Source organism: Oncorhynchus tshawytscha, linkage group LG22, assembly GCF_018296145.1.
Source record: "Oncorhynchus tshawytscha isolate Ot180627B linkage group LG22, Otsh_v2.0, whole genome shotgun sequence".
Lineage (NCBI taxonomy): Eukaryota > Metazoa > Chordata > Actinopteri > Salmoniformes > Salmonidae > Oncorhynchus > Oncorhynchus tshawytscha.
Window position 1 is genome coordinate 6,692,108 of NC_056450.1, and position 22,729 is coordinate 6,714,836.

Below are 22,729 nucleotides of genomic sequence, written 5' to 3' on the forward strand. Positions count from 1 at the left end.
TGGTTAAATAAAACTAAAAGTCCTACACTATATAGGTATTAAGGTGCCATTTGAGACCCAGCCTGTCTGATACAGTAAAGCTGATTTCTGAAGCGCCTGTAAATCTGTGACACTAATGCTGCGATTGGCATTGCGAGACTGACAGTCTGTATTCCACATTTCAATTGATATACACTCTTAAATGATTCAATCATATAGTACACAGCTATATTTTCCCGGACGTTTAATTCAGCATCTCATTTCTTTTGAATGTCACAGTGATAAGCCATAGAAGTCTCAAAATAATATCAAAAACTTCTGAAGGAGGAATATAAAAAAACTACACTGAACTAAAATATGAATGCAACATGTAGAAAGTGCTGGTCCATGTTTCATGAGCTGAAAAAGATCACCCAAATGTTCCATACGCACAAAAGGCATATTTCTCTCAAATTGTGTGAACAAATTTGTTTATATCCCTGGTAGTGAGCATTTCTCCTTTGTCAAGATAATCCATCCACCTGACAGGTGTGGCATATAGAGAAGTTGACTAAACCGCATGATCATTACACAGGTGCTGGAGACAAAAGGCCACGCTCTCTAAAATATGCCGCTTTGTCACAACACATTGACACAGATGTCTCAAGTTGAGGGAGTGTGCAATTGGCATGATGACTGCAGGAATGTCCACCAGAGCTGTTGCCAGAGAATTGAATGTTAATTTCTCTACCATAAGCCACTCCTTCGTTTTAGAGAATTTGGCAGTGCGTCCAACCCGCCTCACAACCGCAGACGACGTGTATGGCATAGTGTGGGCGAGCGGTTTGCTGATGTCAACGTTGTGAACAAGTGTCCCATGGTGCCGGTGGGGTTATGGTATGGGCAGGCATAAACTACGGACAACAAACCCAATAGCATTTTATCAATGACAATTGGAATGCAGAGATACCGTGACGATGATCTGGCCCGTTGTCGTGCCATTCATCTGCCGCCATCACCTCGTTTCAGCATAATGCACGACCCCATGCCACAAGGATCTGTACACAATTCCTGGAGGCTGAAAATGTCTCCTTTCTTCCATGGCCTGCATACTCAAACATGTCACCCATTGAGCATGTTAGGTATGTTCTGAATTAACGTGTATGGACAGCGTGTTCCAGTTCCCGCCAATATCAAGCAACTTCGCACAACCATTGAGTGAGACAATATTTCACAGGCCAAAATCAAGAACGTGATCAATTCTATGCGAAGGAGATGTGTTCGCACTGCAGGCAAAGGGAGGTCACACCGGATACTGACTGGTTCTGACCCACACCCCTACACTACATTACCAAAAGTATGTGGACACAATATCATTCTAAAATCATGGCCATTAATATGGAGTTGGTCCCCCCTTTGCTGCTATAACAGCCTTCCCTCTTCTGGGAAGGCTTTCCACTAGATGTTGGAGCATTTCTGCGGGGATATGCTTCCATTCAGCCACAAGAGCATTAGTAAGGTCGGGTACTGATGTGAGCGATTAGGCCTGGTTCGTAGTTGGTGTTCCAATTAATCCCAAAGGTGGTCGGTCGGGTTGAGGTCAGGGCTCTGTGCAGGCCAGTCAAGTTCTTCCACACTGATCAACAAACCATTTCTGTATGGACCTTGCTAGTGCACGGGGGCATTGTCACGCTGAAACAGGAAAGGACTTCCCCGAACTGTTGCCACAAAGTTGGAAGCACAGAATCGTCTAGAATGTCATTGTATGCTATATTTAAATTCACTGGAACTAAGGGGCCCGAACCATGAAAAACCGACCTCGACCATTATTCCTCCTCCACCAAACTTTATAGTTGGCACTATGCTTTGGGGCAGCTAGCGTTATCCTGGCATTCGCCAAAACCAGATTTGTTCGTCAGACTGCCAGGTGAAGCGTGATTCATCACTCCAGAGAATGCGTTTCCACTGCTCCAGAGTCCAAATGGTGGCGAGCTTACACCACTCCAGCCGACGTTTGGCATTGCTCATGGTGATCTTCGGGTTTTGTGTGGCTGCTCGGCCTCGGAAACCCATTTCATGAAGCTCCTGATGAACAGTTCTTGTGCCGACGTTGCTTCCAAACTCAGTTTGGAATCCATCTGTCCTGCAACCAAGGACAGACGTTTTTTTACGCACTACAGCACTTAGCGGTCGCATTCTGTGAGCTTGTGTTGCCTAGCACTTCGCGGCTGAGCTGTTGTTGCTCCTAGACGTTTCCACTTCACAATAACAGCCCCTACAGTTGTACCGGAGATGCTCTAGTAGGGCAGAAATTTTACTAACTGACTTGTTGGAAAGGTGGCACCGTCCTATGACAGTGCCACGTTGAAAGTCACTGAGCCCTTCACTAAAGCCATTCTACTGCCAATGTTTGTCTATGGAGATTGCATGGCTGTGTGCTTGATTTTATACACCTGTCAGCAACGGGTGTGTCCGCATACACTATATATACAAAAGTAAGTGACTAACAGATGCATATCTGTATTCCCAGTCATGCGAAATCCATAGATAAGGACCTAACGAATTAATTTCAATTGACTGATTTCCTTATATGATCTGTAACTCAGTAAAATCTTTCAAATTGTTGTATGTTGCATTTATATTTTTGATCAGTGTAGTTGAAATATAGGTTTCATCCCAAATGGCACCCTATTTCCTATATAGTAAATAGGGTGCCATTTAAAACATACATATAGACAGAATAATAACAGAAGCATGACATTTTCCAGCAATGGACAAATAATGGTATTAGTGGTTGGTTGTTGCTTGCCTCTGTTTCTGCCTTGAAAATACAATTGTAGTAAATACAGATATTCAGTCCTTGAAAATCTCCTTTCCTACATTTTAGTTTTTGCATGTTCCAAGATCTGTTTGTGCTGAATAGCCAACTCCCATGGCCGTGTCATGCCACAACACAGATCTGGGACCAGGCCATTTTAGTTATTTTTCCCTTGCAACACATTTACAAGTCAGAATGGGGGGAGAGAGAGCGCCAGCTTAAGAAATATAACAAAAGACAAACGTTTGTAGGCACTCGGATGATATTGTTTTCCCAAAGGTCGTATGATAAGCGGGAACCTCAAAGTGATAAAGTTGTAGGGGCTGAGGGGGAGGGGCTTGTAGAAATCACATCATCCAATCACGATTCCATGTTGTCTCCATCAAAGATAGGTGGCTCAAAATCGCACACCGCCTCATAGGTCAACCCTGTGAGGAGACGAGAGAGAAGAGAGAGAGAGATAAATGTGTGTTGTGGGTGTTTCTGTTCCGTCTGTGGTGTTGGGAACAGAGCAGATAAAAATACATTTTGCAAGAAGGACAAAACATTTTGTAACAGTGTTCTTAAAAAGGAGAAGTTTGCTTTTTTACAACCAAACCTAAACAAAAATGTATGTAAATAGAATGTTATAGAAGGGTCCAGACACCTTTGAGATTTAACTTGTTGTTGAGGAACTTACTGCAACAGGGATTCATTTCCTTGTCGTGCAGTAAGTAAGCTCTGAAAAAAAAACATGAACAAATGCTCCAAAAACACCCAAATACATCCTTTTAGAAGCAGAAACACTCTGTATAGTGATGCAGATCTTAATATGTTGTACATATGCAATTGTGTCATTCCGAACTTATTCCACAACAAAATGGAACATGTGGTGGATAAAGTTCAGAATGACAATTTCATGTGTACAACATCTTAAGATCTGCATCATTATACCGAGAGCTTTTGTTTCTAAAAGGATGTATTTGGGTGTTTTTGGAGCATTTGTTCATGTTTTTTTAGAGCCCCATACCGCACAACAAAGAAATGAATCGCTGGTTGGGGTACTTTTCTCAAAAACAAGTGAAATCGTAAAAAATTGGTGTGTCTGTACCCTTCTATAACATTCCATTTACATAAAAGAGATGGTCCTAAAAAAGCTAAATGATCCTTGAAAGCATTCAGTTATAATGAATGCATTGTGATGCCTTTGCAATGCACTTGCTGAGCATGTATGACCTCTTTAATAATCTCATAATGATTCCTGTACATTTAATTCTACATACGTTTCCATTCCTCGATCTCCAGCTCACGGCTCTCAAAGCTCTGGTCGTAGGGGTCAGCCTCAGGCTCGTCATCAGGGTCGTGGTACTGGGAGAAGTAGGGGTGGGCCAGAGCCTCGGCCGCCGTTATCCTCTTATCTGTGTCCAGAACCAACATCTTCTCCAGCAGGTCCACAGCTACAGGCAGCAGAACAACATCAATATGGTCAGTTCAGATTAGGATCAGTGACAGGCATGGGCTGCCCTCTGCTGGAAAGGTGTTTTTTTACAGACAGACCATGAATGAGAGCATAAGGACACAGATAGAACAACGAGCCAGATATTTCACCGGATGTATAAATGTGAAGCATCTGGGTTGGCGTTTCCACTCACTACCAAGTAACTTTTTGATTGGTTCTCATATGCACACCATTTGCATGCGCAACGTCCCCCACGCTCCCTCGTCAATTTGCAACGCCCCCACTAAAGGTAAACAAGCCAAGCTAAAGTTAGGTAGCTAACTAAAAACTCTGATGGCACCTTCCTACAAGGAGATAGAGACGACACTGCCACAGTAACAGCCAATTTAGTGATTTAATAGGAGCAACTTTAAAATGTTTGCATTTGTGCAAGGGGAGGATGTATTGGCACTCTTGCCAATGGGGAAAGCCTCATTTACCAGCGCTAGCTAGCTAGTTCTAGTCTTCAAGAACCTAGGAAAACAGCCTCCAATTCTGACAGTCATTTCCCCGCTAAAGGCTGTGGTGGATGGAGGACCAAATCCACGAGGCAGAAGCCCTGGGTCTCAGAGCATTGGTTGTGGAGGAAGACAAGAATGTGCTATGGAATGGTGCATGCGACCTCGTCTTCGAAAGTCCAGAGAGCTGGTTGGGGAAGACAAGGAGAGATATTTTGGCCTCAGTCCTATAGAACTCCAAAACCGTTGGAATTGTTGTGGATGAAGTCCATATGACCTACATATGGTATATACAATGACCAAGAACTGTACTTATACAGTATAGAATGGCACTGCGATGAATACATGTAATGTCGGAATGTAAATGATAATGATGCACCAGTGAATGATTGAACGTTTTGTATTTGAACAAATGTAATGAATAAGAAGTGTTTGCTTGCATGAACTGTTCGCATAATAGCCCTATAAGATATAAAATATTCTAAATAAAGTGATGGAACTGCATCATGAATGACTGGGTGACAGGAAGCATAACTGCCAAAGAGACACTACAAAAAGTACTTTTATTGGATTAAAACTATGGGAACCTCACATTTTCTTATACAAGAACTAGCATAGTAATTAAATGTGCTTCAAATCTTTATATTGTCACAAATTATACATTTATTCTGAATGAGAATGGGAATTAAGAATTTATAGCCTTTTATGACAGTCAGCGCTAACAATGTCTTTCTGTAGAGGTTAGGGCTCAAAATGAAAACCTTTCAGGCGAGTTTCAGCAAGCCTAGAGAAGTGTGTTCCTTGGTGAAAGAAGATGAGATTACTATATATGAGCACATGATGTTCAAAAGTGGCATCGGGCCACATTATTTGAGTGACAGAGTTAAACATAACCCATGTTGAGAAGGCATCCCTTGTAGCCCATGTCGACTGGCTACTATACTAGGGGCCACCGCCACTCATAGATAGTGTCTTCAAAGTGAAAATGTAAAAGAAAAATCTTTAATGACATGGAATCACTGGTCACTTTAATAATGGAACACCAGTCACTTTAATAACGTTTACATACTGCTTTACTCATTTCATATTGTCATGACTGTCCTGAGGATCCAATGGGTCAGATGAGCTTGGCAATGGACGACAGTAACCAGCCCTTCTCTCACCCACAGAAGAGGAGAGGAGGGAGCTGCTGCCGGGTTGACAGCTCACACCCTATCGTAAATTAAAGGAGAGGAAATCTAGGGTCTCCCGTTCCAGTATTAACCAAAGGAATGTTCCTTTGTCTACACAGAGTCTTCCCGCCGAAACAGTTTCTAAAGCAAATACTGGAACAATATTTCTAACATAAGAACGTGGGGAATGGACAGAGATGATCTATAGAAAACTAATGTCATATAGGTGGTAATTTTGTGATGTCATCATTAAAAAGGTTAAAAAGGAAATAATGTAAATGGAAAAATTTACACTACATGTATGAAGTCGCCGTCCTTAACATTGTATATGAAATATAAAAACTATTTTTAGGAGCCATAAAAGTCTTTTATAAACTCTGCACAGTAGGGAGCCACACCAAGGTAAGCCTGATGGAACCGTCCTTGTCTCTCAGAGTGCATAAAAGTATTGGTAAAGAAATTAACATGAGACCAGAAAAACGTGAAGCAGTAGCTACACGTTTGAAATGATTGGAACTTTGAACCTCAACACGAGGTGAAGAAAATAAACTCACCTCCCAGACCAGGAAAGACGGGGAGCTGCAGCCCATGTCTAAAGTGGTCTGAAATATGAATATCAACACGAGGAAGAGGCGAGAAGCTCACCTCTCAGTCAATTACTGGTACAGCTGATTAGTTGTCCTAAGTATCTAGAAAAGCAAATATAAGTGGGTCCTCTGTACTACTCTTCTCAAATCACTGTAGTACGTTATTCTCATCACCCAGTGGTAACCATCGACATGGCTGGCTAGCCTATCTTCCAAGGAGCATCTTCCAGAGTGAACAACAGATGGGAAGGGGGGGACAGAACTCCTTTTGGACAAACGGAGCCTTACAAGCGTGCCGCTGAAAGGCCAACCCATCACCCTTCCTAAGGAGGGCTGGTTCCGACAGAGATAAAACGGTGAACGAAGGCATTCACACGTAAATACTTTCATGATTTTACTTCAAACGGGCGGCGGTTCGTGTGCAAAGTATATGATTACTGTGAGAACAGTTTCTAAAAATGTATCAACGATAGGTCTCTTTTTCCCTCTCGAAAAATGTAAAATCAGGTAACAATTAAACAAATTTAGTTGATTAGACAAACAGCCATCAGATTAATGAAAGTAAAGTCACAACGTATACTGTATTTTAGTCAATGCCATCCGGACATTGCTCATCCTAATATTTAGAGGCACACCGTGTCTATATAAGGTCCCACAGTTGACAGTGCATGTCAGAGCAAAAACCAAGCCATGAGGTCGAAGGAATTGTCTGTAGAGCTACCAAACAGGATTGTGTAGAGGCACAGATCTGAGGAAGGGTACCAAAACATTTCTGCAGCATTGAAGGTCACCAAGAACACAGTGGCCTCCATCATTCTTAAATGGAAGTAGTGTGGAACCGCCAAGACTCGTCCTAAAGCTGGCCGCCGGGCCACACTGAGCAATCGGGAGAGAATGGACTTGGTCAGGGAGGTGACCAAGAACCTGATGGTCACCGACAGAGCTCCAGAGTTCCTCTGTGAAAATGGAAGCACATTCCAGAAAGACAACCATCTCTGCAGCACTCCACCAATCAGGTCTTTATGGTAGAGTGGCCAGACAGAAGACACTCCTCCGTAAAAGGCACATGACAGCCCACTTGGAGTTTTCCCAAAAGGCACCTACAGACACTCAGAACATGAGAAACAATATTCTCTGGTCTGATGAAACCAAGATCGAACTCTCTGGCCTGAATGTCAAGCGTCACATCTGGAGGAAACATGCTTCACCGTTGGGATGGTGCCACGCTGTGGGGATGTTTTTCAGAGGCAGGGAGACTAGTCAGGATCGAGGGAAAGATGAACAGAGCAAAATACAGAGAGATCCTTGATGAAAACCTGCTCCATAACGCTCAGGACCTCAGACTGGGGCAAAGAGTCCCCTTCCAACAGGACAACGACCCTAAGCACACAGCCAAGACAACGCAGGAGTGGCTTCGGGACAAGTCTCTGAATGTCCTTGAGTGGCCCAGCCAGAGCCTGGACTTGAACCCGATCGAAAATCAGAAAGACCTGAAAATAGCTGTGCAGTAACGCTCCACATCCAACCTGACAGAGCTTGAGAGGATCTGCAAAGAATGGGAGAAACTCCCCAAATACAGGTGTGCCAAGCTTGTAGCCTCATACCCAAGAAGACTCAAGGCTGTAATAGTTGCCAAAGGTGCTTCAACAAAATACTGAGTAGAGCGTCTGAATACTTATGTAAATGTGATATTTCAGCTCTTAATTTTTTATACATTTGCAAAAATCTCTAAAAACTTGTTTTCGCTTTGGGGTATTATATGTAGATCGATGAGGACTTTTCACACACGACAGTGTCCAATCAGTGGAAGTCTAGTGTGCAAAAACAGTTCAAGGAGAATGGCAAGAATCATGCAAGGTAACAGGCGGGCCCACAAATAGGAAAATAACAGCGCAGTACAACAGTGGTGCCCAGAACAGCATCTCGGGAACACACAACTCGTCGATCCTCCATCATTGTTTAAAATCTCCAGTTTGGGAACATTCTGGTTTCCCAGTAGATTACAACGGCAATGGACAGAGTGTTTAAGGATAAAATGTTAACAGTATGTCACCACAGTCAACGAGAATAGCTTATGCAGCTGCCAACACAAATATGTTGACACATTTACGCCGACATCACCCCGCATACCGGAGCAAGACAGAAAAGCAAATTAACTTTCTCCCCACTGCATTCAAGCAGCTGATTCTGACCAGGCCAAAAAAATGCACCCTGTATTGCGCTTATGTAACAGTGACAGCCCATCACATCACACCAGAGTGGGAGAAGTACCATGCTACAGACACACCCCCTTTATGAGTCACAAGTGCCCATCTGGCATTGAAGGAAAAATCCACTAGAATGGCCCTCCAACTAGTAATTACTAGCGGGCAACTCGTCTATCATCCTGAGGAAATTGCTCCCACATGCGTCCGTTGTCACTAAGGAAATTACCTTTAACAGCATTTTCTGCAATTAAATGCAACAAAACATCATTTCGAAAAAGCAATCCATGCAAATTACATGAATTGATCCAACTGGTATTTGCTGGTAAATTCCCACCTCACACATGGTTATAAATGCATCAGAGTGGAAACTTGAGAGGCCCAAGATAACAATCCTGGCACAACAGAAAATGTGAGGAACATTGTGAATACTAAACATTGCTTTAAACCAAAAACACAATATGTACCGAAATGTGGGTTTGGTGAACCGTTACACCCAAGAATACATGGGTGATTCACATCATTGCCCTAGTATGTCAACAGAGGACATCCAAGAAGAAAAATGAATAACTTCAGTGGGGTAAGGTAATGTAAAGCCTATAAATAGATAACTAGTTTATGTATTATTAAAACATACATTTGATTAGCTAACTGATTTCGTGTTGATAGCAAGCTAGCTAATGTTAGCGATACTAGCTAAAAGAGATTTAAAAAAAATCCCCATCACTAGTTACATGTAGGGATAATATTTTTGACTATATATAGTATATAGTACCGTTTTAACAATATCGCAATATAATTTGAGCTAGTTTGCTGTACCTGAGCCAAAACTCCAGGTTGCAGTTCTCTAATGTCATTTGTTTTAGTGTAGAAGGGTTGTTATAACATTTTGAAAATGTTTTCCTACTTCGAAGCTTTGCGTTAGCTAGCTGTGTGTTTGCTTATCCCGGAAGGGCAAACTGGAAGCGGAAGGGCTTGTGCAGTCCTATGTAAAACAATAGATTATGATTTGTTTAATTCAAAACAGTGATATCCAACCAGCGTAATAGAGTGCCGCCTTGAAGTCTGAAGGTACAGCCCCTTCATTATCAACGTTTCATGCTGACACATCAAAGCAGCCGATACAGCGTCTCAGGTCAGGAAGACTTTAAGAGCTGGATGTCAGCCAGACTAGAGGAAGTGTAGGAATGCTGTTATATTCAAAGTCTCAGTGAAGGAGTGCTGTTACAGGACCAGTTTTGTCTTTTCGATCATACTGAATAAAGATTGTATGATGCTTTTTGAATATGGCCACGAGGTCATCAGGTGGTGAACTCCTTTCTTTCATTATCATCACAAATTGATTACATCTTCAGGTCTAACTTACATGTGACCAAGTGTTTGAGTGTAGGATCATGATTTCAACATTACCTTGTGGGTTGGCACCGATGAACACGTCAGAAAAATTCCTCTTGGGCATCTGTGGCAAGGAGTTGATGTAGTTCCTGGCCTGTCAACCAACGGGTGTGAAGAGATCGGAAGGAAGAGGTCAATAGAACCCTAACCTAGCGTACCAAGAGTAAAATAAACACCTGAGCATAGTTCCCACATCCAGTTTTCAGCAGAAAAGGAAGCTAGGTTGAAGATAGCTTAAAACTGGATGGATCTGGTTGTTGGCAACTCCACTAAGGGTGATTGAACCCAAACACAGCTTCATCCCAAATGGCACCCCATTACCTATATAATCCACTATTTTTGACCAGGTCCCATGGGGCTCTGGTCAAAAGTAGTGCACTATGTAGGGAATAGGGAGCCACAAGATGCCCACCTTTATTTTTGGTTAATAGGACCCGTTTCCCAACCCAGATTAATGCTACTTACTCTGGGCAAAAAAAATCATGATCAAGTTGTCTTAATCTTAGTTTGGGAAAGTGGCCACTCATTTTGTATTCAGAAAGTAATAATTATTATTAGCACTAGTTGGTACCATATCAGGCATGTCCCAAATAGCACCCTATTCCCTGGGAATAGGGTGCTATCTGGGACGAGAACAAGGATTAGAGAGGCCCTCATCAGAAGAAATGTGAGTAGATTTATTCAGAACCATGTTGGTCCAGTCACTTGATCATGACAACATTGGCAAGTATGGATTAATTATAAGCAAAAAAGGGTTTAATTGCAGATTTGAGAGAAAGCAGTAGGAGAAGAAAGAGTTTTATAACCGAGTAGTGTTTATTTATTTGGTTGCAGTACTTATGTAGCACTATGTAAAGTAGCTACAATATACTCAATCAGATCCAACTGCAATTCTGCTATTTTCAGGTCCTTCTTCCCTTACCACTCGTCAGTTGAGTGTTTCAATTCAAACGAATTCTGGCTCAGGCAAAATGTTTGTTAGTATGCAATGTTAGGTATATTTATGCTTTATAACACTCTTTTGGCAAACCAAATATTACGAGGCAAGAGAGTAGTTGCTGCTGGACTTGCATTCACGTGCAGCAACCACTAAGTGGTTATAGTAAAGGCGTGTGGGTAGTAGAAAATAGAAACCTTCAACTCTAAAAAAAATTTTTTTTAAAAAGTGGTGACTCCAAATTATCAAATGCAACATGTATTGTATGTTTGTCTACTTCCTTATAATATGGAGGCAAATATCCTCTTAGGAGGTTATAATATTGTGGCCCTGGGCATGTGGCTCTGCTCTCGGCTAGATATAAGGGAGGTGGTTTGGTGTAATCAGGGTTGGGGTCAATTCAGTCAACTCATATTGCAATTTTCAGTTTACTTCCCGAAATGCCTTTGAATTTACCCCAATCCCAGAGCTAACAGTCATGTGGCGTGCAGGTTCGAGGACCCAGGTTTGAATCCTGGGTTGGCCCCATAGAGAATGTATTGAATAATTTGGTCCTGCTCACCTCGTGGCTGGGCATCCTGCTTATTAGAGAGGCTGGGGGCGTTCCTGTCAGACGCATTATCTGCTGAAGCTGGTTTATATCTATCAGGTATGGGTCAAGGGTATCAGTACAGACAGCAGTATAGCAGAGACATTAACAAGCAGCTAGTCAGTGGGAGAGCTGAAGACTCACGTTAGCACCCCAAGCTAATGCATAGCCTAGGCTTTAGCTCAGTGGGCTAAGTCTCCCAGTCAATAGGAGACCTGACTTGCATTTGCTCCCCAAGCTAATGTCTGGCTCTCTGGCCTAGGCTTTAGCTCAGCGGGCCAACAGTCTCCCAGTCAATAGAAGACCTGAAGACTTGCGTTTGCTCCCTGAGCTAAGGCCTGGCTCTCTGGCCTAGGCTTTAGCTCAGCGGTCTAACACAGTTTCCTATAGGAGTTATATGGTATGGCTCAACTCCTAAGAGGCTCTGCAATAAGGTAATAGTCCCATCTTTGGAGGGGAAGGTAAGAAAATCAAAAAAGAGGGTAAGATTGTATAGGCGTGTGTAAGGCAGATTGGTAACATGCTTCAGGTTATGGTAGAGAAGAGAATATTTTCAATTAGTCAGGAAAAAGACAAGTTAATCAATCATAGCAGTAAAACCTGAACTTTGAACATAGTATGTTCATTTATGCAAGTGAAGAATCAGTATTCAAATCCAAACGGGTCTTGCATTTGACCCCATCTCACAAAGAAAGATGTGAGAGGAGGAGAACAAACATAGCATGCTTTAAAAATGGTAGTTGGTGTTGAAGATAAGAACACACTTCATACATAAAATAAAAAAATTATCAAATGTTTGCAAATTAAGCAACAAATGACCTTGCCGTATAGTAACTGTGTGTATAACTCACAGACTCTGAAGAGATTTTCATCAAGAGCTCAGGCTCTGGCATCCCGACGAGCAGCATTATTAGCTTCAACTGATCAATGTCTAACAGGTACCACGTGTAAAGGAACAACAGGAGCTGGAAGGGGAGAGGAACCGGCAAGAACTACTGACCTGTCTTCAGGTCAGTATTTGTTGTCTTAAAAATAACTGAGCTGTGCTTGATTGAGCTAGAACATACTTGTATAAACTACACTGAGTGTACAAAACATTAAGGACACCTGCTCGTTCCCATGACCGACTGACCAGGTGAAGCCAGGTGAAAGCTATGATCCCTTATTGATGTCACTTGTTAAATCCACTTCAATCATTGTAGATAAAGGGGAGGAGACAGGTTAAATAATAATTTTTAAGCCTTGAGACAATTGAGAAATGGATTGTGTATGTTTGCCATTCAGAGGGTGAATGGGCAAGACAAAATATTTAAGTGCCTTTGAACAGGGTATGGTAGTAACGCATGTTAGCCATCCCACTATATCAGGTAAATGGAAAATGACAATGTATAAGCGTGATGTCAGGGAAAGCTGCAAGTTAACGTTTCCAAAAGATATCATTACTTTTATCATACGTGTTTGAGCTGTCATGTGCATTAGTAGCACAATTTCTATCTTATTTACATTTGTTTGTTGACTTCTCCATATTAAAATGTTGGTTTTAAGTTTAGCTGACTTTTCTTAGCGGATGTACAATCAATTGTAGACTTGTAAACTATATCAAAAACGAGGGCTGAGGGTCTCACGTTGCAAACTTCCCTTGCTTGGCTAATCGGACCAACGACAGATGGCCACGGGGATTCCTCCAAGGGCATAAGGCGATAGTAAGTGGAGGAGGGTTTGTCTTTTATGAGCTTGAAACGCAGTCCTGGTCTGACTTCCTGTGGTGCTCAGAGGCTTGCATATAGTGTTTGAGGGAACGGATTGGACACAGGAGATTTGCTCACTCCTCCTTCGCATTCTGGAAAGGAGGGGGGCACTAGGCTGCCAGCTCAATGGCTTGGTTGATATGGGGTGATAAAACCTTATGGCTCAATCCAGACTTTTTGCCTAAGGTCACACCTAGGTCGTTTGCCTTCCTTCGTAGATGGAGCAGTGGGAAGTTTGCTCTGAGGCCAACAGGTCCACATGTGCTGTTCCAACCCGCTGCCATATCATCTTCACTACTTGTGGGTGAAGTCGCCATTCCCCCAGGGCCAGTTTCTGTCGTGACAAGGAATCCGCCACCTCGTTCACCTTACCTGGGAGATGAATGGCTTGTATTGTCTGATCGTATTAGGACATGTTTGTGTTTGAGAACAGGCAGAAAGTGTTTCAGGGCGAGGTAAACTATTTGAAGTACTAGCACGTTGATGTGCTCTTTCCGCCAGCGGGGGCACCACTCGCCCCGTACAGACCTGTGTTGCCACACTGCTCCCCAGCCTGTTAGTGAAGCCTCCTTTCTTCAGAACCAGGAAACAGGTTGAGTAAAAGCTATCTTGCTGTTCTGATGGTTTTACTCGTGATCGTGCCCTTCTCCAGGAGAGATGTAAATCTCCTGGCTGAGAGTGCAGGCTCTCACCTTCACAGGCAATCAACCGTTCTGTCGTGGGTGATGTTGGCTTTCGCCGATGGGTCGAGCACTGGTACACACCACCAAGTGCGCTATTTTTCAGATGTTGCCCTTCCGGAGTTACACAGTAATAGCGTCACTGCTATTAGCTTCACAACTGACATTTGGACCAGCGATGTCAGCCCCATGAGCATGTGGAGTTGACAGCAGAGTGGGTCAACGAGGATTACGCACTGAGGGAAGTCGTATTGCATGCTCAGGAATGTGCTGGTTGTCATACCGCTGCTGCCATTTCAAAGGAATTTGAGAACATGTTTGAAACATGAACACACTAGCTAGTTCCATTCAAACAACTGAATCGAAATAAGCTCATCAACTGTGCCTGCAGCAGATGTGATACCCTCTGTCATGGCATTGAAACACCTGCTCAACAAAACAGCCGAGACGGGATGTGAATAAGCGATTCGGGGGCACTCTCTCTTTACTGTGTCGCCGCCATGCTAGATGCTACGTACAAGAACGGCTACTTCGATGCAGACAAGAAACAGGGTTTATGTGAAATGTTACAGACACAGCTGGACAAGATGGAAACGGACACAGTGACAGTGTACACTGAGGAAGAGAGGCCACGGACAGACAGACAGCTGAAACTTCACTGCTTGACATGTATGATGAAATCCTGGTTGAGAATGAAATGACTGAACAAATGAAGAACAAAACAGCACAGCAAGTAAGTGAAAGAAATAGGTTTTGATTTGGTTTTATTGATAATGGGGGACATACGCAAATACCAACAAAATAACTTTATGGTCAGTGTGGTGTGTGTGTAACCTTTATTTAACTAGGCAAGTCAGTTAACAACAAATTCTTATTTACAATGACAGCCTACACCGGCCAAACCTGGACGTGGCAGGGCCAACTGTGTGCCGCCCTATGGGACTCCAATCACGGCCAGATGTGATACAGTCTGGATTCGAACCAGGGACTGTAGTGACGCCTCTTGCACTGAGATGCAGTGCCTTAGACCGCTGCGTCCATGTGTGTGTGTTAACTATTTAACTATACTAGAATTTTTAAAAGGTCGCAAAAAATGTAAACATCGGTTATCGGTCAAAAATGTCATATCGGTGCATCACTAGTAGAGAGCTGTACAGCGACCGCAAAATAATTTCTGGTGAGCCGAGCTCCAACCACAGGGCTGAACCGCTATGAGACGCGGTTATCTAGGGAAAGTGACCCATTAAATAGTCGAGGGACGACTAGTGCCCGATGGCCTCGATAACGAGCATGGTAATTGAGGATATCTTGACACGGTTAGCACCGGAGTATGATGGCCAACACACAATAGCTGGTGGGCTAAGTCAGTACAAGACAAGGAAGCACAATATCCTCCGATAAAAGGGATAGGTGGGGGAGAGCTGTCACACAGCCTTAGAGGGCACGTATTTCTGTTGGTAACAGACTGACAATACACACAAATCACACCGAGTTTAGCTTACCCTACCGGGACCTAAGAAGATCCAAAAAAACTCAACAGCAGCTCAGTCAACTTGCGCAATACCGCTAAGCTAACTTTGCGAGAAAAAAAAAAGGTGTGTGGTCTGACCTACGGTTTAATATGAACCTCTGGGGCCTGTCCTCCCATGGCGTCACGTCACCGGCGTGACTGGGCTGTTATTATTACTCGACCTGCGTGGAGCGTGCGGGATATAATCCATACTGTCAACCGTACTGACGGTCTGAAAGGTATGAAGCAGAACCAAAGGATAATTTTCCTGATAGCATATATGAAACGTATTTATTAGGCTGTTAGAACGTTGATGTTCAAAAGACTTGCCATTTGCTCCAAGGTGGGTGCTTCGAGGCCGGACTTTTCTAGGGTTACTGTGTTAAAGAAGAGGTGGTGGCTGGCATCTAACAGACAATGGAAGGAGGCGTGGACGCCAGAGAAAACAGTTTTAGAGACCAAGTTCAGAGAGGTAGAAATTAGTGTGGCCACAGAAACTGACGAACTAGGAGACCCTCTATAATACATGCTGCAGGGAGAGCGGCAGAACAGAGCTGAAAGGAGAAGAAGCACCTGAGGCACCATAGAGGGATTAGTTGTGCAGAGCAAGCTAGGAACATAGAAGAGCTTTAGCTTAGAACACAGTTTAGGACACGCACTGTCAGCAATCTTCTGCTACTGTCTGGACCTGCAAAAAGCTGTTCGAAATGCATATGTCAAACAATCACAGCGGCATGATTCTGTGTGTACTCTGGTCCTATCCGATGTGATTCAGCAAGGACATATTATTGTGTGGGAATCTCACCACCAAGCACTAACACTGTGTCAGTGACAGAAACAGTGGTTGAATGGGTAGGCCAGGCATACTCACGAATGGAGTGGGCTTCGGCATAGGTACTCATATTAGACCCATAGTAGGGTAACTGAAGTAAGGGCAATGAAAGGATACGGTCAGTACCGGGAAACAGCGTTCTGCCAGTGAGGAGTTCAGCCATGATGCATCCCACAGACCAAATATCCACTGTAACATAGAGGTGATCATTATGTCCATATAACAGATAAAGTAATAACAAATGTCTATAACATATAGGGGAAAGATGTTCAGTATGTCCATTTACAGTGTTCTGCTATTATGAAATCCACATGGTAGGAACGTTGGCCCAGGATCACAAGTACATCAACAATTTGTAACCTAAATGTGTAACTGGTAAACGTGTCTGCAGTGAGCAGATGCAGGCCGTCTAAACCACTCAGAGGCTCTACCGACTGTACCTGTCATGTTGTAGTGCATCCAGTTCAGCATGATCTCTGGTGCCCGGTACCAGCGTGTGGCAACGTAACCCGTCATCTCGTCGTCAGTGTGCCGCGCCAGCCCAAAGTCCAGGATCTGAGGAGGACAGACAAAACAAAACCATGTGGTCCTGGCAAGATGGTTACCCTGAGGAAACTACACAGAAGGCACACACTGTTCTCTCCTTGCAGAAAACGTCACTGCCAATGTTACATCAGGGAGTGCTTGGTTACTCCCCTCAGGCATACTGAAACACTTGTCTGGACTATTTAGGATGAACCCAGTTTGAATGAGCAGACCTATAATAAACTCCCTTACCTTCAGCTCACAGTCCTCATTCACAGCCAAGTTGCTGGGTTTCAGGTCCTAAAGAGTGATGGGAGATCAGACGTATTATTACAGCTGAGCTACATATGACGAGGCCATATCTGAATGGTTTTTCTCAATTGAGTCTAGATTCGCTAAAACCAAACCACCATGATCTGTAGAAGTGCTTCTGCAGAGCGTCTACAGTGCTTCTTCAAGACTAATAAATCTCTAATTGATCTACTCTAATATTATTCTCAGATCAGTTCTTTCTAAACAGCAGCCCTGAATCACCGACTCAGTCATGATCAAAATCAGAGGTCCTGTTTATGGTTTTAATTCCTCTGCCATTTAGAGTGTTTGCTTAAGGAGTGAGCCTGGGCCCGAATCCTCTATGTGAAAGCAAAGCAAGCAGCAAAGTCATGAATTAAAACTGGTTTATAAACTCTACCTCCTTCTGACAAGTATGATGGATTTTTTTTTTTACTTGTCTGAAAGCTCAAGTCACTTGTCCAAAAATAAAATGGTCTGTAAAACACCATGGGCCAACAAGGTGAACATTGTGTTGTACAATGCAAGGAACCACTTACTGGTCTAATCAGGTATAATCCCATGCCATTGTGCCCTTGAGCAAGGCACTTAACCCCCACAAAGTAGAATAACTGCACTGTTGGGATACTATATAAACACATGGTTAACCCTCCATCTGGATAGCTACTGGGTGTTTTAATCCAGCCCTACTGAAACACCCGAGTCAGTTTATCAAGGTCATGTTGAGCAGCTGACTTTTTACAATGTAGTGTGTTAGAGCTGGGTTCAGATAAAAGCCTGCACACCCAGTAGCTCTCCTGGAGGATGTAAAATATTGCAACGTTACAAATACCAACAAAATGCTTTGTCTTTATAAAATAATTCCCTCGTTCAATGAATCCAGGATCAAATGGCTAAGGTAAAACACATCAAAGCAAGGTACCTAAGACATGTTTATCTTTAACCCTGTAAGGCTAAAATATTCAAGTTTCAGAAGAAATCTATTGACAACAGGGCTTGACATTCAGGTACATTTGCCAGTGGCACACCGGGCCAGTACCAAGTCAAAACCACTGGCACGGGCCAAGATCACAAGAAAGCGAGTTATGCACATGGAATTTCAATCTCGGGTGATTTCATGTTTCATTTGCAGTAGGCAAGTACCTTATATTATAACCAACCATCAAGTCTTATATTTTCACTGATTGTTAGGAAAAATAAAAATCCTCCCCCTTGATGACATACAGCCTAATTAACATACAAAACCGTTTCAAATGTAATATTCCCCTACAGAAATGAGCCCAAAAACATATTGATACATCGTCCATATTATCAGGCTGGTGTGCCATTTTAGCAATAAGCATTATCGCCTGATGCAGCATAGTGGCTACATGGCTGAAGCGAGGGGATCCCAAATGAATCTTTAAAAAAAATATGGTTGCAGCATGTGGTTGCTCATCTGCATTGTTGGCTAATCATTAGCTAGATCAGACTTTAAAATATCATCTAGTCGCTTGTTTAATGTATGAAAGAAAAACTCCCACTGACACTCAAATTATAGATTTTTACTGTGTTTTTATAAATTCAGTTTAATTGTGTGAATATGGGCCTACCGTTTACGCAATCGAATGGACGAGTTTCACGCGTAACTATTTTGTTTTAAATCGTCATACCAGACAATCAGACTAAAACGCGGCCAATTATGCAGTTGAGAAATAAATTGTACAGCACTGGAAACCTGGAATCTCGCTCTTTTCAATAATTACCATCAAAACTGTGATTGTGGACTTTTCCTGAAATTGCATTTAGGAATGTTTGCGCGGTGACTGGGCTTATTATAACATGTTTTTTTTTTTTTTACACGCAGCAATCAAAGCTGTATGAGGAGCTGCACGCTATTGACGCCCAACAGTTGATATTCCGCTTCAACTGGGCTGTGTGCGCGTGCGTGCGATAAATAAAATGCATAGCTCATTAAAATCTTAGGTAATAATTTTTTTTTTTTTAAACAATTATATAGCACTACAGAATAGCATTATTACAATATATTTTGCGCCAGCCAAAGCGGTGCCTGTCAATACAAGGCACGAATCCACTCCGATGCGCTCTGCAGAGATTGAGAACAGTACATCGCATGTGGGGGGGCGACACTAATAAAAATCTGATGGGATTAATTGTTTGATATTGTGATTGTATTTCTATTTACTTCAATCCATATTCTACTTGTCCAACTATATATATCTTTTTACTTGCCCCGGACATGCGCTAATGTAAACTACGGCCCTTGCAACGGCAGGATAGTGGGTTCGATTCCCGGGACCACCTGTACGTAAAATGTATGCACGTATGACTAAGTTTCTTTGGATACAAGAGTCAACTAAATGGCATATATTTCATAATATTATATTAATTAACAAGACACAGCGTCAGTCACAGAGAAAGACTTTTTCATTGTGGGCTCAATCATAGCAGAGCGGACTGAATTAAAAAAGGGAGGAGACTTACTCTGTGAATGATATCTGCTGAGTGGATATACTGAGGAGACAAAGAGAGAGAAAAAAAAGCAAAGGCATTAGATTACATCAATAATTAGGAGACACAAATCACAAGTTTAAACTGAGAGGTCTGTGGTTCTGAGGTACATCACAACAGGCGAAACTGGGTAAAATGACATTGGTATGACCAGCAACTGGTTTAAATGACATAATTATGACTTAAATTCTATACGTTTGTCTGCTGGGAATGTACACAATACTGTGAATGGCAGTTACTTTCAGTTATTTTGAGTTACTTGAAGCATGATTAAAAAAGTTGAAGTCTGTGGTTTCACCTTTAACCCCCAGAGGATCTGTCTGTCTGTATGCGTCTGTGCGTTTCACCTTTAATCCCCGGAGGATCTGGTATATGAGGAACTGCACGTGATCGTCTGTGAGTTTCTGACACTTGACTATGTTGTTGAGGTCTGCCCCCATCAGGTGGGTCACCAGGTACCTGCCAATCAGAACCAGACAGGAGCTCAAACAAAACTACTCCACTGTATACGACATGCATCTGTTTCACACGTTTCCATATTTCAGCCAGTTGTATGTTGTTCTTCATACCATCTCGTTTTGACACGTCACATCATTGCTAATATGGCCAAAAGTAGCTAGCTAGCGAACCAACAACTGTAGCAATGCTGAAAAGCAAAAGGAAAAATAACCACAAATTGGTACGAAGTGGCATAAACAATCCAAGTCCAGTGGGTTTGAAAGTTTAAAAACCATTCATGTATGGGCTAAGACATTGAAATACACCAACACGCATCGGCTTACGCCTTTCATCAGGTCTGACATTAAAGGCATTTTAACTTTGAAACCCACACGGGTGCCTTATGGCCACCCATTTGTGGTTAGAATTTTTCCGTTTCAATTACAATTCCCCCCTAAGAGCACCTTTAGTTGTTGTGGAATGCCTGAAGCGCTCCTGCTACTTCTTCTCTTCAACTGTAACAATGTATTTGAGAGATGTGCTTATTGGGAACAACTTGTTTTCAATAAACATTTGCAGACGAAATACAGCTTACAAGTTAAGCCAACCCCATCAGTTTTTGTCTTGTGGTCTATACATCAAGGGATTTACCACCATGTCAATGTTCTCCCATATGTCTCCTAGGAGTCAGCTGATACTGGTTGAGTAGCTGTTCCATCTCCTCGCCCCCTTCCCCACACACTCCTTTCCTCTGGAAGCCCCAGCTGGGCGAGCCATCCACAAATAATGTCATTAAACACACACACGTCCATTAAGTCCACTTATTTTTTCTGGAGGGAAAAAAATGAGCCAAAACATACGAGGAGCACGGAGGCTTCACTCTGGTCTAGCTAGTTTGCTGTTCCACTGATAGATGAATGCTGCACTGTTCCCACACAGGAGGAACATCTTAAAATAACTCCCTGGTTAAACTGGACTTTTCCTTAGCGCCCTCCTCCTATATTAGCCAACTGTTGGCAAAGACTGATCTGAGACCAAGCTACTTCAACATGACTGAGATCAAAGGCACAAACAGGGAGAGGGAAGGGGGGCTCCAGCTGAAGGGTTCATGTTGAGGCCTGGAAAATTAGGTATATAAATAGTGAGCTCTCATCCCTGTTAATCCATGGAACTTTCCCACTGTCTCTTCCCCCCTCCCCTGCTCTCCCTCCATCTAGCTATCTAGGGGTAAAAGAGGAGCTATGAACAGTCTTTTGAGTCACATTTTTGGAGCTGGGTTAGTGGAAATCACAGCTACAGTACCTGCATACTGGATTTTTATGAACAGCAGTTAGAAAACCCCTCCCTGTGCTCCTCTGTCCTGCAGGCATGTGTGCTGTTTACACAGATATGCATGATAAGAAAATAGCCAAGATCCTAATTAGGCGACTGGCAGATTGTTTTTAGTCAAGCAATATCAAATATATGCAGTGAATTCAAAGTATTGAGACCCCTAGACTTTTTTCACATTATGTAACATTACAGCCATTAAAGCTTGGCACACCTGTATTTGTGGAGTTTCTCCCCTTCTTTACAGATCCTCTAGTTGTCAGGTTGGATGGGGAGCGTCGCTGCACAGCTATTTTCAGGTCTCTCCAGAGACGTTCGATCGGGTTCAAGTCCGGGTTCTGGCTGGGCCACTCAAGGACATTCAGAGGTTTGTCCCTAATCCACTCCTGTGTTGTCTTGGCTGTGTGCTTAGGGTTTGTTGTCCTGTTGGAAGCTGAACCTCCGCCCCAGTCTGAGGTCCTGAGCAGGTTTTTATCAAGGCTCTCTCTGTACATTGCTATGTTCATCTTTCCCTCAATCCTGACTAGTCTCCCAGACACTGCTGCTGAAAAACATCCCCACCGCATGTTGTTGCAACCACCACGCTTCACCGTATGGATGGGGCCACGTTTCCTCCAGATGTGACACTTGGCTTTCAGGCCAAAGAGTTCAATCTTGGTTTGATGAGATCAGAGAATCTGGTTTCTCATGGCCTGAAAGACCTTTGGGTGCCTTTTGGCAAACCCCAAGCTGGCTGTCATGTGCCTGTAACTGAGGAGTAGCTTCCATCTGGCCTGACTGGTGGAGTGCTGCAGAGATGGGAGAACCTTCCAGAAGGACAAACATCTCCACAGAGGAAGTCTGGAGGTCTGTCAGAGTGACTATCGGGTTCTTGGTCACCACCTTGACCCTTCTCCCCGGATTCCTCAGTTTTGCCGGGCGGCCAGCTCTAGGAAGAGTCTTGGTAGTTCCAAACTTCTTCCATTTAAGAATGGAGGCCAGTATGTTCTTGGGGACCTTCAATGCTGCAAAAAAATGTGGTACCCGTACCCAGATCTGTGCCTCGACACAATCATGTTTCGGACCTCTATGGACAATTCCTTCGACCTCATGGCTTGGTTTTTGCTCTGACGTGCACTGTCAACTGTGGGACCTTGTATAGACCGGTGTGCCTTTCCAAATCATGTCCAAAAAATGGAATTTACCACAGGTGGACTCCAATCAATTTGTAGAAACTTTTCAAGGATGATCAATGGAAACAGGATGCACCTGAGCTCAATTGAGTCTCATA

General features: G+C 43.1%; 1 protein-coding gene across 3 annotated transcripts in view; it reads right to left on the reverse strand.

Annotated features, from left to right (window-relative positions):
• Positions 1–2,867: 2,867 nt before the first annotated feature.
• mapk14a (mitogen-activated protein kinase 14a) overlaps positions 2,868–22,729 on the reverse strand; it is a 30,153-nt gene continuing 10,291 nt past the window's right edge. For 2 of the 3 annotated variants that reach the window (XM_024383833.2, XM_024383831.2), the window contains exons 4-12: positions 20,040–20,151; positions 19,666–19,695; positions 17,143–17,190; positions 16,806–16,920; positions 16,483–16,554; positions 11,569–11,648; positions 10,085–10,163; positions 4,039–4,212; positions 2,868–3,204 (exon numbers count right to left, since the gene is read on the reverse strand). In XM_024383833.2, the coding sequence (XP_024239601.1) occupies positions 3,137–3,204; positions 4,039–4,212; positions 10,085–10,163; positions 11,569–11,648; positions 16,483–16,554; positions 16,806–16,920; positions 17,143–17,190; positions 19,666–19,695; positions 20,040–20,151 (778 nt within the window). In that variant the 3' untranslated portion in view covers positions 2,868–3,136. Of the gene's footprint in view, positions 3,205–4,038; positions 4,213–10,084; positions 10,164–11,568; positions 11,649–12,446; positions 12,527–16,482; positions 16,555–16,805; positions 16,921–17,142; positions 17,191–19,665; positions 19,696–20,039; positions 20,152–22,729 lie in introns of all 3 variants that reach the window. The other variant, XM_024383832.2, reaches the window with a different exon arrangement.